At 38.8% G+C, this 17,500-nt stretch overlaps 1 protein-coding gene across 1 annotated transcript in view; it reads right to left on the reverse strand.

The window, feature by feature from the left end:
- The window catches only part of RpL7 (ribosomal protein L7), an 11,051-nt gene extending 4,546 nt beyond the window's left edge, over positions 1–6,505 (reverse strand). The window contains exons 1-2 of the mRNA XM_068360183.1: positions 6,389–6,505; positions 407–782 (exon numbers count right to left, since the gene is read on the reverse strand). Of these exons, the coding sequence (XP_068216284.1) occupies positions 407–782; positions 6,389–6,399 (387 nt within the window). The 5' untranslated portion in view covers positions 6,400–6,505. The remainder of the gene's footprint in view (positions 1–406; positions 783–6,388) is intronic.
- Between the last annotated feature and the right edge of the window lie 10,995 nt (positions 6,506–17,500).

Consider the following 17,500-nt stretch of genomic DNA (forward strand, 5'->3'; position numbering starts at 1 on the left):
TTTAAGAATAAAAATATATAATTGCATAGATTCAATTTTGAAATAAAAGCCTGAAAATCTACTGTGAATATATCAATAATCAACCAATTAACGCATAAATAATTTCAAGGAAGCCTAGAGAGAATCTCAGCTCGTAAGGAAACGTTAACACCGCTAATCACAGGAACATATCTTAAACTAAGGTTCCAACACAACATTGAAGGTTAACAGCTTATTAGGAGATACAATCTCTGAATCATAAATCTCAAGATATCAAAAATTCATAATGAATCTGAAATAAAACAATATTATATAATGCAGTAAGCAAGATGATATCTGCAATATGAAATGGTAATATTTATTGACTTTCTGTAACCACTTCCCATGACACAACCCAATGTATATATCAAGTAACCCTTCCACTTACAAGTCTAGCCTGCAAGAACTTGTCCCTCTTCTTTGCAGCCTTCTTCTTCCTGAGCTGCATGACCACCTCGGGCACGGCCGGGAGTTTCTTTGGTTCCTCGCCTGGCTTGGCAGGCTCGAGGGTCCTGGCAGGAATGGGCATCCTGAGCTTGGTCTTCTTCCTCAACCTCTTCTTCCTGATCTTTGCAATATCGATCAGCTTCCTATTCTTCCTGTCAGGTCCCTTTGCCTTCTTCCTTACACGTTTGAGTGGAGCAGCAGGTGCAGCTGCTGCGGCAGGAGCAGCAGCAGCAGCAGGAGCGGGGGCCGGAGCTGCAGGGGCCGGGGCCGGAGCCGCCGGCTTGGGGGGCGTTGCAGCAGCCGCTGCAGGTTTTTGTCTGAAAAGCAAGACGGAGTAAATTTAAGACAAGGTTGAACGATATATTTCACTAGTCTAACATTTTTTTTGCTATACTAAAACGAAGCATTTAACTCATAAAATAATTAATCATTCACTCAAAATTAACCTAACTACTCACTCAAATGAATTTAATCTAGAATCTAACTAATTAAACTGACTCAAAATGGTTCAAATAATAATACCATAATTAGTTCCAGAGGGTTCAAGTTAAAAAATTAAGTACAACAATTACTTTAGGCATTGGTTTGCATCTTTGCAAGTTCAACAATTTATCAGATATACTTGACCAACAGACAAGAGGACAGCACGACTAAAGAGCTAAATTCCAACTTTCAACTACACACCCATGCAAATCTTGTCTCATATCATACAGGGACGACTAAAACAACAATGCCTGTCCTGAGCCAAATCATAGTATTAGCGACGGTACACGACTCGCATGCCTCCTTTACATATCCAAACAAAGATCAAGTTAGTCTATCATCACAATTGAAAGCTGATATCACATATCAATGGTGGGTGACAGGTATGGTATTTCCACATAGTAAAGGTTGTACAAAAAGGTAAATAGTCAAATGTAAGCGATTCTCAATTGGCCAAGTCCTTAACTCAATCTCATATCCATAAATTTGGGCCATATGACATGTTGCTGAGGTTGGAGAGGCCAAACTAAGCCCGGGTGCAACGGGGGGTAAACTAACGCAGGTGCAATATGTAGTACAATAACGGTTGAATAAAAGTTAGGAATGTGTGCCACTTAAGCACCGGGATACCTTTTACACAACTCACTGGCAGCATAATTGATAGAGCTTCAAACTTAATGCACACCATTTATATTGAACAGCTGAATAAATTTAATTTCCAATGATGCATAATTTTAGGGTAAAATTTTCATTAGTAGGAACCGAACTGAATAGAAATCTCCCATTGTAGAATATGTCAAATAGCACACAAGGGGTTGAATTAGCATCCAACAGGAAGACAGATCACTTTTTTCTTTTCTTGTAAGAAGACCTTACAATCAAGTCAGAATATGACCAAGTTGTGGGATGATCCCCCCCACCCAGGTAGTTGAATCGGTAGAAACTTTTAAAACTTCAAACCTTGCAGCATGTGTTTTTTATGCTGAACAGACCAACATAAGTTTTTTATTTTATATATGAAATGTTTTGATGTTACTGTTTTTACATTTCTATTAATTGTTGATTACAGTATTTCCTTTCCTCCCTGTGCTACTGTATATTTCCCTGTTGGAGCCTTTGGGCTTATAGCATCTTCGATTTTCCAACTAGGGTTGTAGCTTAGCTAATAACAACACTAATAATACAAAGACGATGCCTAGACACGGCTCAGGCATACAACCTAGCCTGAGGTGTCTTTACCTAACCTCATTCAGGATGCTGCGCCCTTGCTAGGGACTGATTAATATGATAAAAATTCATAAAACCCAATTTGCCAGATTACACCAATGGCTTTCTTTTTTTTTTAAATACAACAATGGGAAATGTATAAAAGTACAAAATCTGCAAAACTGATTTTGCCAGTTTTGCCTCAAACTGGGAAATGCATAATCCTGTCTTTCATGAATAAGTAACTTGATACACAGTACAGCCATTACAGAAAGCTATACAAAATCAAGATCCCCCCCAAAAAAGTTCTGAAATTGATCCAACAATTATCAAACTATCTAATTTCTTTAATCCCTCAAAATACGTTGTTTCCATGATTTCCTCATAATTAGTATTGGGCACTGGAAGAAATTTTAAGTGTACCACCTAGTCCTACTGTGTATAGTGTGGCTCAGACAATTATTGCAATTGAACTTGATCGATTGGTAGTTTACCAGAAAAATATATGTGGCATAAACCTAACTTCATTTTAAAATGGCCTATGCCCATGACCTACACACCATTTATTAAAAGAAGCTGGAGCAAGGTTAAGAGTATTTACGAAAGTAGACAATTTTCGCAATATCGTATAATGTACATTAATTTTGATAGGATCACTATTTAAGGGTATCTATATCTTCATCTACATCTATTCACTTATGTTCCCATGATTAATATCAATGGGCCAGTCCTCCAGTTTATAAACTAGCAGACAGAACCCTATTTTATTTCTTAATTACAGATAAAATTATTTGCCATGTTCTTAAACCTCCAATAACAGCCATGGTAATCTATAAAAGTTCATTTTCAAATCAATGTAAATTTTTTTTGCAAGAGTAATTTTCATCTCCTACACAGCAACCCATCCTCACCCATAATTCTATATCCACCTAATATTTCTTTTTATAGCTTATTCAACATTATCTATTAGGTAGCATTAATTTTTATTCGGATATTGCCTCCCACCAGTTCCTAGAGTAACAACTTTTTCTTTTCCTCCATTGTTCAGTCAAAGGCTGAGGTTGTTTGAGGGACACTCATTCTGTTTGCCAAAATGGAAGAGATAGAAGCATATCCCACAATTTCATTACTAGAGCAGAGTCTCAATTTTTGATATTGGAAACCTGGATTACATTCTGCGTAAAAAATATTTGCTTCTGGAGTAGCACAAGGAATATAAAAAAAGGTTGATTTATGGGCCCCCTTCAGGTGACAGAAAACCAACACATGGGGACTAATATCCTAAGAACACCCGAGTTAAAAGAACATTTTGTCCTAGCAATTCTACAAGGAGACAAGAGCCTAAAAAAATAAGGTGAATGAAATTTCATTCTTAACTGTAAGTACAGTAGTTACCCACTTATAAAAATTCCCCTTGTGGTGACTTATGTGGGTTTCCAATATTTTTAATTATCAGGTTCAACATCTAACTTCAAAACAATCTTCACTAGTTTTTCTATAATTCCAATTACGTCTGGCTTTAGGTAAGTAAAGTGGGCTGTCATTTGCAATGAAAATATAACAATCAGGAAACATAGGTAACTAAACCTGACTTGTTATAGTATGGTGCATACATAAACTAAATTAGTTATATTTAATCAATATTAATTGTGAAGAATAGTATAATTGGTAACCACTATACAATACAAATTTTTAAATCTTTTTGTGATCCAATTTTTATCTTCGACCATTTCATTTATTGTTGAATTCCCCCCGACAAACAAAGGAATGACAACCCTATTTACTATCGGGTCAATGATTATGAACATAACTTTTAAATAGATATAGGAGATGTATACATATATACATATATATATATATATATATATAAAAGGTGCAACCTACCTCATTTTTTTTTTATTTGCAATTACATACTTTGGCATTTCAAAGTTTTGAAATACCTTATACTTAAATCTTTCCCCTACCAACTCTTCAAGACATAGCCTGCATAAATGTAGCCAGAGAAGTCTAGAAGGTACAGTACCTACCAATCTATTTCTGCTATAATCCTATTTAATAAATTGAAAACTAATTCTAAAGCAAGAGAGCCAGATGCTTAGTATCTCTCCAAAGTAGGTTATGATATACTGATATTACACAAATTCCTTTTAGTGCCATCAGTGGCCAGTTCCTCTCGCATGCATAGAAAATGGGAATTTTCTTTCAATTTTCTAGTCGGTTGCAAGACGGTTATCTGTAAAACCTCTATACAAGACCACCTACCCCACTTTCAAGCAGTGTCCTTACCTATCAGGTGGGTAGAGGGCCTCCCATGCACTCACCCTTGCATTGCCATACTATTAGACGGTCATCATTATACATTTAGGTGGCCACTATCATAGAATAGGCCCATTTTCCTTGTAATTTTCTATATCCTTTGATATTACTTTACTACATTAGCAGTAAAAGGTTTGAAATAATCAGATAAAGAAATAAACTCAAATGGCAAGTTTCCATTATGAAGGCTATTGGATATTTGATTTCATAAGTGGGGTTGTGTATAACGACGCATTTCTTGAGCAAGGTCGGATTATTCTAAATTAGATTTAGAAGGGTGTCATATGGGAGGGGGGGGGGGGATTAAACAGATATCCCGTCAATATGGCCATGACATGGGTGGTTACTTGTGTACTAAAGCTATTTGAAAATTATACTTTCAGGCTTAACCATCATGTAAATTTCTGTGCTCATTGATTACATTATTCTGTTTTAATAACTTTCTTTTCACTCATTCTTTGCTGAGTACTGTATTCATAATTCTCAATGTTTATCATTACATCACAGGCCACTTTACTTTTATAATATGAATACACATTTCCTTTTGGTTTTGAGTTAATAATCTCACTCTTATATATTATATATATTACATACATTGGTGGTGTATGTATGATAGCGGCCACCCGTATGTGACGGCTGACTAAAAATACAGCAGTGTAAGGGGGGGGGTCTAACAGCCCGTTATGCAAGGACACAGCCTGTAGGTTGGGTAGATTCTTTTTTTTTCGCATGCGAGAAAACCTTGCCGCTGATCTACGAAGGCTTCATATATTATATGTATAAATACCATGTACATTTATGGTTTCTAATTATATATTTTTGTTTGTACTATTGTCCAAAGAGCTCTGCTCCACATGGACTTGGTCCAAATCTTTAATGAAAATCTCTTGTATGTAAATATTTTGTCCATTAAAGAAAAATTTATATTTAGCAAAGGCCAACCAATTACCAGGACAGAGGACCACCACCTAGCCTGGCAGCCATACCCTTACATACCTGGGGGTCTACAGCCCCACTTAAACTACCATACTCTAAACCTCAGGTTTGGTGATATAAAGTCTTAATATCTGACATGTTGAAAATGAGAAGGCTTATATTTAAAATGTAAAATAGACGGGGTGTATGCATGATAGCGACAACCTGTATGTATCAATACGACTAACTTAGAATACAACGGTATAAGGGGGGGTCGCAAGGGGGCCTTAGTCCCGCCGTTAGGCAAGTTGGTAAGGACACGGCTAATAGGTTAGGTTAGGGGGGAAAGTTCATATCAGTTGACGTCCTTTTAATCCACGCGGTAAGAACTGCCCGCTGATATACAAAGGCTCCATAAAGTCTAAATTGGTAAGAGTAACATTACGAATTAAAGCAAACATTTTGGCCCACAGGTGGGAATACAGTACGGATACATCCGTTCCTCCACCGCCATTAAGCCGTGGCTTTCATTACTAGCAAGTCATAATAATGAAGAATAATTGGACATTAAAGAAATTATAATCAATAATTAAAACCCAAGACCTAACCGTTCCACGATAACATGGCCTACGAGACATTAAACCGGAATGAAGAACATATGTAAAGTTAACCCAGCTTTCAAACAATAAATGTTAAACTATTCAAGCAGCATTATTCAATGCACTTATATATTCGTATATAAAACCAAAGAAACCTCTCCTATCAGATCAAATAAATTCCAAACACGAATACACCATCGGACAATCACCCATGCTCAGATCACTCGGCGATGTTGACATGTTTTCAAAGCCAAATATTTTCATTTGCACTAAAAGGAAAACCTTCAACACACAATAAACATAATATTTGCAAAGCAAAAATACCATAGTTGCACTTTATAAACATCGTGAGCAAGGGATGCTCCTGAAACTTTACGATATTTCCAGACACGGGAGGTACTTACGAGTCCGCCATCTTCGGTTAACCTAAAGGAAAGAAACAAAAGTAAACAAGGCAGCGTTAAGCTCAAGTGGCGCTTCTTCTTCTTCCTCTACTAGAAAGAAATTTAAGAACCGTGGTTCTTCTTTGCTATATTTTCCATTTTGCTTTAGTGATATTTTTTAATGCAAGAACTAATACTTTAAAACTAAATATTGTAAACAGACACAATTGGGGGCATGTAAACTGTAATTTTTGTGAAAATGAGGAAGAAGGTTTGATAATTTTTTTGTTGTTTGCCAGGAATATAGAAAAGAAAGGAATGAAGTAATTGAGGTACCACAACCATACGAGGAAGACCTAAAGAAAATAGTAGGATTATTTTTATTTAGTGAAACAAACATAGAAAAGAAAGAAGTATTAAACCTGATGTGGAGGAGAAGACAAAACAGTATAAGAAGATTAACTTTGGAGGCGCCGTTGCGAAGACTACGATGCCTCACCCTTGAACCTGAACCTGAGAACTGAAAGGGTTTTATATTTCGTCTTGTTCGTGGTTCTTCTTTGCTATATTTACAATTTTGTAATATAAAAATGTGGCATTTTATCTTATTACACTTTTTCTATCAGTTATAAACAGCCCATTGATACTTTGGACTATGCAAATAAAAGCACATTTGCAGAAATTAGAGTTAAGATCTTAATCAAATTAACATTCAACTAGGCCTACATGGGCAAAAACAACTGGTAGATCTCATAATCAACTGGAACAAACTATGAAAATGGGAACTCAGTGATAAAGTAACGTCGATTATCTATAATAAATATATATGAAGACTTTATGAGAAGAAAACGGGCTAAGTTATATCAACTAGAGATATATATCAGGAAATAAATTGTAGGAAGGAGAAAGTAAATACTAATTATGTACAAAATAATTAGAAAATTTTAGTATATTTAATTTTGTATCAAACATACAATAGATTCTTCATCATAATCATCATCTCCTCATATGCCTATTGACACAAATGGCATCAGTTAGATTTCGCTAGTCATCTCTATCTTGAGCTTTTAATTCAATACTTCTCAATTCATCATCTCCTCATGGTATGACAATGAAACAATTTCCAATAGATTTAGTTGATTTGAGAACAAAGCCCTCAGTAGGATATTGGGAATTAAATGGCAGGACAGGATTAGAAATGAAACCATTACTCAAGTGCCATATGTGGATAAGATCATGCTGAGGGGTAGATGGAGAGGGTTTGGGCACTCCCCAAGAGAGATTAGTTCACCAAACGTTCCAATGGGCTCCACAAGGCACAATAAATTAGTATGAATAATTATATGCAACAGCCAAATCAGGGTGGTGATTACGATTCAACAGGAAATAATATGCTTTAAACAAAACTATCAAGATACTGTATTTAAAATATGAGACTATGAAAAAGGATATAGTAATATCGAGGAAGTAAACAAAATCAAAATTAAATTAAATAGAAGAAGAGAACCGTTTCAAAGATTATCTCTGTCACTACAGTTTACATAGGAAATATTTATCTTAATGTTGTTACTGTTCTTAAAATATTTTATTTATTCTTGTTTCCTTTCCCCACTGGGCTATTTTCCCTGTTGAGGCCCCTGGGCTTATAGCATCCTGCTTTTCCCATTAGGGTTGTAGCATAGCAAGTAGTAGTAGTAGTAGTAGTAGTAGTAGTAGTAGTAGTAGTAGTAGTAATTATAATGATAATAATAATAATAATATGCCTAAGTTTCTGGAAGAAAAGAAACCAGAAATGGCCAAGTAGAGGTTTGTAAATAGTAGGTTAATGGTAGAAGGGATTACATGGGTGAACTTAACACTAAGAAGGCAGTCATGGTAAAGAAGAAAAGGTTGAACATGAAAAACTTTGAAAGAACATTATAGAAACGGGAATGAAAATGATAGGCTTCGCGAGTTTGGCAGAGAAGTTGATAATACAACAGAAGATTTGCTTAGCTATGAAGAAGTGAGAAAATTTAGAAGTATTAGTATGGAATTAAGGAGTTTAGAATCGTCAAGCAAAGAAGTTACCTGATGTATTAGATAGGCTATGGAAGTTAGGAATAAGAGTAAGCAAGCTATGCTGTCTGAGTAGGACGTAACTGATGAAACTGAACTTCTTGCTACTACTAGCAGTGTGTCCACAACCACAATCGTACCGTTATAGGGTGAGCGACAAAGAATCAGGTATCGTTATTTATTTTTTGGCAAAAATACACATTCGGAAGATTCAAAAGATAGCAATTCATATCTTCTCTATTATACATACAAGCTTCTTGTATTTCAAATAAAATCATGAAAAATCTGGAAAGCTTGAAATAGTTTATCTGTAGGAAACGGGGTGTCACATGTAGAACAAATAAAGTAAAAAAAAATAATTAAGTAAATGCGCAGGAAGTAGGGCGGCGGTTGCCGACCTATGGCCTCGTCTCCCCAATCCATGGGTAGTATGGGAAGCAGTTCGAGCCGTTTTCTTCACTATTTGGTATGTGCTGACCCAAGCACACGTGTACTGAATCCGTTTCCAAGTCAACAGGTACACCGGGGAGAGGGGACGCAGAGTGAGAACTAGTCTGGTGCGGTTGCATCATCTGCTACTGCTACCCTTACGCCAGGAGCACACTAGTGACTCTGTGGCACCACAAAGCCACAGCATCGTGTGGCGGGGATGTGGTCTCCCATAGGTTTCCATTGTTTTCAAGTTTGCCGCGCAAACTAGCGACTGTGGCTCTCTGTCGCTCATCCCCGCCACAGGCGTGGCGTGGCTTTGGGGGGCCACAGAGTCGCTAGTGTGCTCCCGGCCTTAGGCGAGACAAGTTCTCGGACCCCCCAGCAATGTATGGGAAATAAAAATACCCAGAGTATATCAGTCGAAGACCAGTTACGTTCGAGTCCGAGGAGTGAGTGGGCAACCCTCAATAGGCCCACCTACCATGGTAAGCCTACGTCAACCACGGCGGGCGTCTATACGCCATGAGACATCCAATAATTATTCCTTTTTAGTTGTAATAATCTGAATCATATGACTGTCTCCCCGAGTGTCCGCTCTCCCTATGTGTGTCTATTAATTACAAGTTAATTACCACTGTATTGAACAGCTCTCTAGTGGTAGTATCTCAACGGGTGGCTGGTGCCCTGGCTGATATAATATGCAAGAGGATGCAGTGAATAAAAGACAGGGCTTGATGGCTTGGGTACTAGGTAGAGACTGCCCTTTTATTCATAAGCTACATGGTATTGCATGGGACTACATGATACCACATCCCCCTTATCACATATAAAGAACTAATTACACATAATAATTACTCTGACATATAAGTGCATAGAGATAAGCAATGAAAGTTCCATATTCAAACGTTCTATTCATTGTTTTTATTCCTTCACAATAAACATGCATGGTACAATTGGTGATCGTGGATAGTAATATAAACATAATACTGTAGCTATTAGCTTTCCAGATTTTGGTCCGAATGGTGTTGGTTACATCAGGGCAGTCATAAATATGAAAATAAATGGCAAATTTCTTTTTTTTGCAGATTGCAAAGAACAACAACAACAAAATATAGTAAAACAAAATGAAAACCTGATACACATATGTGTAACGACAGTGTCCGAGACTGGTAACTTTTTTGTTGAGTTTCGAACACTGGTAACGACCTCTCAAAAGTTTCGGGCATGAAACGAGGGGGGATTGTATATTATTATTTAACTAAGCACTTTATGGGAATCTACGGTATGTGACCGCGTTACTTTCAATATATCTGGATGGGGTTTCAACCAGCCGGCCTGACTTGGTATACACCTCTGTCGGATCTGCAGTGCTATCATTAGTTGCGGGGGTTTGGTGGGTTATTTCGGTCTCACTAAGTGGCGGCAGCGATATATCGGCGGGTCGCCGTAGAGGCTGCGCTGATGATGTTGGAGCCTGCTGCTGGGTGTTGGATGGTTCTGTGTTTGTCGCGAGCGGTGTCGGACGGATGTGGGACCGGTTCCTCTAGAGGCACGATCCGTTTTGGGCCTCCACAATGTATGATTGGGGTTCTTCTGACTTGCACACCACTCTGCCTGGCACCCATGCGTAGCTGGCCTTGTCAAATATTGGACTGGTTGTTCGGGTTGGAGGTCTGTGAAGTGCCATTGTGTTCGATTTGGTCCTAGGCTGTCCTGGAGGTGGTTGCGTGCCGTGATGTGTACGGGATGCGGTTCGTATTGGCTTGGTAGGTCAGTGGTCACATTGTGACCAAACATGAGCTCTGCGGGGCTGATTGTCTTATTGCCAATCGGGGTGGCCCGTAAGTGGAGCAATGCAGTATGCATATCACTGCCTGTCTCGAGGCATTTTTTGATGATTGCCTTGCATGTTCCGACTGCGCACTCTGCGAGGCCACTGGACTGAGGGTAATGTGGGCTTGACATGATGTGTTCAACACCCCAGGCTTTTATGAAGTCCCTCATGGCTGCTCCCGTGTATTGAGGTCCGGTGTCTGAGACCAGGGTTTTGAGGCATCTGAGCAGCGAACACAGGAATTTGAGGTGGTTGGCCACACTTTCAGATGACAGGTTTCTTAGTTCGGTGACTATCGTGAATTTTGTGAAATAATCAGTTGTGATCAGATATGTCTTGTGGCCAATTTGGAAGATGTCCGAGGCAACTTTGAACCAGGGCATTCGGGGAATGTCATGATGAGTGGTTTTACTACAACTTTGCTGGGGCTGGTACTTCTGGCACATGTCGCATGCCCTGACCTTGTCCTCTATATCCTTTGAGATGTTTGGCCAGAATACACACTCCCATGCCAGGACTTATGTTTTTGTGATCCCTTGGTGGGACTGGTAGAGCTGGTCCAGTATCCGGCCTCTGACCTCTTTGGGGATGATGACTTGTTGCCCTATGAATATGACTCCGTCTTCCATGGCAAGGCTTTCTCTGTATGAGAAAAACTGACAGATATCGGGATGACAGCCTTTTACTAAGATAGGCCAACCCTCGATGATAGTATGCTTGAGAGTGCGCAGTACTGGGTCGGTGTCAGACCTATGGCGGACCTCTTCCAAATTCTGGGGACCAAATTTTATGAGTGCGACTGATATCACATCAATGTCATCTAGTTCTAGTCCATCCACTCGTGTATCCAAGGGGATTTCCTTGTCATTTTGTGGGTTAGGAAGGCGTGATAGGGCGTCGGAGAGTACAAGGGTTCGTCCTTCCTTGTACTTGACCCTCATGTCATACCCCTGCAGTTTCAAGAAGAGACGTTGTAGTCTGGGTAGGGCACTGATCTGTTGCTTCTCCCAGATGTTAATGTGTGGTTTGTGGTCAATGACAGCTTCGAAGTCTCTTCCGTATAGGTAGGTATAGAAGCGTTGTGCACCGTGTACTAGTCCAAGGGCCTCTCGCTCGATATTGCTGTAATTTGCCTGCGTTGGTGTCAGGGCTTTGCTGGCGAAGGCTTTTACCTTCCTGTCTTGGATGAGGGCCACTCAGAGGCCTTTTTGAGATGCATCGACTTCAAGAGCCACGGGTCGAGTTGGGTCATAGTAAGACAGCGTGCTTGATGGCGCTATTTGGCATTTCAGGTGTTGATAGGTGGATTCATGGTCTTCTTCCCATTGGAAGGGCACATCTTCCTTGATCAGATGTCGAAGTCTTTGTGACTGAGCGGAGTAATGTGGTACATAGGGGCTGAGGTGAGTCATTACTCCCAGGAATCTCAGTAATTCCTCTTTGTTGGAGGGTGACGGCATGTTATGCAGGTCGTGTACCTTTGACGGGTCTGGCATCATGCCCTTGCTGGTATAGCGTGTTCCAAAAAACTTGATTTCTGATTTCGAAATGGCGCATTTCTTCGAGTTTAGGCTGAGCCTGTGTTGGGCTGCATGCTGCATGAACCCCATCAGGTTTTTTGTCGTGTTCCGACTGGTCTTTCCCACATATTTCCACGTCATCGGCGATGCCAACAACACCTGGGAGATTCTCGATGATAGAATCCATCCTGGCTTGAAATATGTTCTGGCTTACATTCAGTCCGAATGGTAGCCTTATCCAACAATACCGGCCTTGTGGTGTTCGGAACGTTGTCAGTAGTTGAGTCCTCATGCAGCGGTATACTCCGGTAGCCTGCTTTGACGTCTAGCTTGGAGAACACCTCCGCTTTGGAGAATACCGGGTTAATCTCTTCTCGAGTGGGAATCTTGTGGGGACATCTTTTGAGGTTTTGGTTGAGCTGCTTGGGGTCAAGGCAGATCCGTTGGCTTCCGTCGGGTTTTGTGACATACACAAGGCTACTGCACCAGTCTGTGTGTTCTGTTACGCATCTGATAACCTCCTCTTTCTCCACAGTGTCAAGCTCGGACTTGATGCAGTGCTTCAGGTGGATACTCACCTTGGGGGGCGGATCACAGAAAGGTATCGCGTCATCCTTGAGGTGGAGCATCGCGGGCTCTTTTAGTTTGCCGATACAGTCAAACTGTGCTGGGAATTGAGCTTTTAGTTGCTCGACTGACATAATAGGGCCTCGTTGTCTTGGTTGCTCAGGTACTACATTGATCTCCACAATACCAAGGTTTTGGCATGAGGGAAGGCCAAGTATGGCTGGGCCAGACACATCGACCACAGGGAACTTTTCTTGCGAGAATGCTGGGTTGCTGAGTTTGCGGACGCTGAGCATTAGTGACCCTAGGCAGGGAATATTGTCGCCACTGTATGATATTAGTCTTACTGATGGTTCTGGGGATAGTACGAGGTTGATGGGTGCATGAGCTTTGAGAATGCTTCTCGTTTCGTTGCCACTCCTATGTCGGATATCGTTATCATGTCGAAGTTTGGCATACAATCTGTTTGCTCATCAAGATTGGGGTTTCCATTAACCATAATTTCATGTTGCCTGTTGTTAGGGGACCGATTTGGCCGTCGGTAGGAGCACCCTCTTGTCTTGCTCTGGCGTTGTGTCTGCTGTGTGTTGTCTCCAGGCATTGTTCTGCTTCCTTCAGTTTTGCGGCACATCTTTTTCCAGTGCCACTTGATGCCACCACCACTGCATCTGTCATTGTAAGCGGGGCATGACCTTATGGGATGGCTAAGCCCGCAGTTCCTGCAGGGGTTGACCGTGGTTTGTGATTTGTTCCTTGGTTCATTGCTTTCCCTTCGGATTCCATCCACATTGGTATGGCTTGTACTCTCGTTATCAGAGCTCATATGCGTGAAGTGTAATAATGCCGTGGAGGCCGCAATGGCCTCGTATTCCCAACCTCTCTCTAAAACTTTACTCACGGCATAGCCCTTCGGTTTAATTAGGAGTTCTTTGCGAAATTCCTCGAACTATGTCCGTGGTATGGTCATTTTGACAAGTCGTTCGTTGAGTTCTCTGTCTTCAAACTCGCACTTTGTTGCTTTTTCACGGAGTCGGGCCAGGAATTGACTGATTGTTTTGGAAGGTTTCTGTTTGGTATTTGTGAATTCGAGGCGATGAACTCGGAAATTTATTTTGACTGTTGCATCGACCTCACTTTCAATAAGCCTCCATATGTATATTCTGCAGCACGCGTTGCTCCTGTTCAGTGAGGCCGCTCGCCAAGATACGCCTCATGCCCTCATTGCCGAGGGCGATTTTAATTTTAGTTGCTTGCTTGCCCAGGTCTGTGATTTCCTGGTCTTCGAGGTGAAAGTTCATGCACAAAACGACTCGGCCAGGGGCTGGTGAGCCCAATCCATACTTGGATATTAGGATGGGCCATGATTGGATTTGATTTCAAGAGGGTGTTACAGTATAGATAGATAATGGTTGGATTAATAACACAGTTTGCGATTCACAAAGAGACACGTGTAATACGGGTATGGAATTCACTACAGTATTTGGCTGCCAAGCTTGGGCATCGTGATTCAACTGGTCTACTGTTACATGCATGAGTACAACATCTTGGTAGTCTTAGTAACTTAAATTATAGCATAATCTACTGAGTTTACAAATGGGCAAAACAACGTGGATCGTCGGGTGTGCCTTGTTAGATGATTATAACAGAACGTGTAGTCAACCTTTAACTTTCACTCACCGGTTCTCCAACGCACTGAGTGATTGCTTGGTTGTTTTTCACTTGTCAGGTACATGATACACTCGGAATATTGCGAGTATTGCGTTAGTCCGCACTAAATTATCCAACAAAGATTTGGCACTGGTAGTCGGTGCGGTTTTCACCGTTTTGTTTACACTGGAATGTTCGTCGTTGTTTGGCTCATTTTACGAAGTAATGCGCGGATAACAATGGCCAAAACAACTTTCTTCACTATTCTCACTATATTCACGGTGCACAAGTGTCGATTCTAGGCCGTATCCTGGCGATATAGGTTATGTACGGCTGTTATCTGGGCCGGTATGACAGTCCTTTGTCCGGTTGCCGTTTGGTGAAAATGATGTCGTCTGCGGCTGCTGGTAGGAAACTCGGGCCGATTATGAGTCCTCTTCTCAGTTATTACGGACAGGAGAAGTACGTAGAGAGTTTCTGTGGTCCGAGTTTGTTGATAGAATGGCGTGGGGCACGTTACCACGCTGCCACCACGATATAATATGCAAGAGGTTGCATGGTATTGGGACTACATGATACCACACTGGCCAACCTATTATCATTATCATCATTAATATCTAAGCTACAACCCTAGTTGGAAAAGCAGGATGATATAAGCCTAAGGGTTCCAACAGAGAAAATAGCCTAGTAAGGAAAGGAAATAAGGAAATTAATAAACTACAAGAGAAGTGATGAACAATTAAAATAAAACACTTTAAGAACAGTAACAACATTAAAATAGATACATACACCTCATACATCTGACAACACTGAGATTATCAAACATGTTTTTTTTTTTTTTTTTTTTTTAGCTCAAGGGGTTAACTATTGCAATGTTATTTTTAGTGGCTACTTTCCTCTTGGTAAGGGTAAAAGAGACTCTAGCTGTGATAAGCAGCTCTTCTAGAAGAGGGACACTCCAAAATTAAACCATTGTTCTCTAGTGTTGGGTAGTGCCATAGCCTCTGTACCATGGTCTTCCATTGTCTTGAGGTAGAATGGTCTTGATTGAGGGTACACTCGAGCACATTATTCTATCTAATTTCTCATCCTTTTGTTATTTTGAAGTTTTCATAGTTAATATATAATAGCTTTATTTCAATATTATTCTTAGACTTCTCTTGTAGTATATTTCCTTATTTCCTTTCCTCACTGAGTTACTTTCCCTGTTGGAGCCCTTGGGCTTATAGCATCCTGCTTTTCCAACTAGGGTTGTAGCCTAGCAAGTAATATTAATAATAATTATAAGAGACTAATTATTATTATTATTATTATTATTATTATTATTATTATTATTATTATTATTATTATTATTATTGACAATAATAATAATAATACCCAGGAACTGTTAATATCTTACCCTATATTGACTATATTGCACGTTCAACCTAACATATATTTGGTTACGCTATATATTTAACCACACAACTACTTATTTTGTATTGGCATTACGTTATCTAAAACATCATAAACTAGTTTATAATTAGAATTTAGCTTTTCAAGTTAGCCATAACTAAAATTTTAGCCTTTCGAGCTAATCGATAAGTTATGATTATATATCTTCCTTTCCCATATGAGATGAATTATATTTATATGGGCATGTATTCCTTCCTTACCGAGTAAAATATTATAACATGTCTATCATACCTTCGTCAATATAATTCAGTTCCAGTTTCCCATCGAAATGCCAAAATTTGGTTTACAATCATTAATAAATATCAATATTTCTATCGTCATTTTTACTTGAGCGAATTTCACCGAACGCACCACAACAAGCCACCTAGCGGGAAAGTATGGAACCACAAGACATCACTCTCTTTCTAATCAAAAGCGCCCGTCATTGTCATTCGTTCAAGCGTAGAGAAAAGAAGGTTTAATTTGTGTTGTGGACCTTCCGTATTAAATAGATTCTTCAAGCCCAGAATGGAAAGCTATTTTTTTGTGTGTGTGTCAGCCATTAGCTGCCACCGATGAAAGGAAACAAATTTGGTGCTCACGTAAAAGTGTGTGTGTGTGTGTGTGTGTATATATATATATATATATATATATATATATATATATATATATATATATATATATATATATATATATATATATATATATATATATATATATTATATATATATATATATATATATATATATATATATATATATATATATATATATATATATATATATATATATATATATTACAAGCTAAGCTAAAACCCTAGTTGGAAAAGCACGATGCTTTAAGCCAAAGGGCTCCAACAAGGAAAAATAGCCCAGTGAGGAAAGGAAATAAGGAAATAAATAAACGATATGAGAAATAATGAACAATTAACATAATATATTTTAAAAACAGTAACAACATCAAAACAGAAATTTCATATATATAATATAGAAATTCTTATGTCAGCCTGTAGAAATAAAAAAGAAATAAAAAAAAAAACATTTGCTGCAAGTTTGAACTTTTCAAGTTCTATCGATTCAATTACCCAAATCAGCTGGAATAAAACTTCTAGAATACTCCATAGTATTGAGCCTCATGATGGAGAAGGCCTGACTATTAAAATTAACTGCATGCCCAGTGTTACGAACAGGATGGAACTGTCCAGAAAGATCTGGATGTAAAGGATGGTCGGAATTATACATGTATATATATACATATACATATCTATCTATCTATCTATCTATCTATCTATATATATATATATATATATATATATATATATATATATATATATATATAGAGGCTATATATATATATATATATATATATATATATATATATATGTATATGCATACATATATATATGTATATATATATATATATATATATATATATATATATACATATGATGGATTTAAAACTAAGAGAGAGAAAAAGAGCAACATGAATATGAGAGCAAACTAAAGTTGAGCATATTCTAACAAGTAAGAAGAAGAAATGGAGATGGACACCAAAGATAATAGATTGACATTAAGAATAACAAAAAGGGTCCTTAGAGATTAAAAAAAAAGGTAGGAGAAGGAAAAGACGATGGATTGACGA

This window comes from Palaemon carinicauda, chromosome 36 (genome assembly GCF_036898095.1).
Source record: "Palaemon carinicauda isolate YSFRI2023 chromosome 36, ASM3689809v2, whole genome shotgun sequence".
In the NCBI taxonomy this organism is placed as follows: domain Eukaryota; kingdom Metazoa; phylum Arthropoda; class Malacostraca; order Decapoda; family Palaemonidae; genus Palaemon; species Palaemon carinicauda.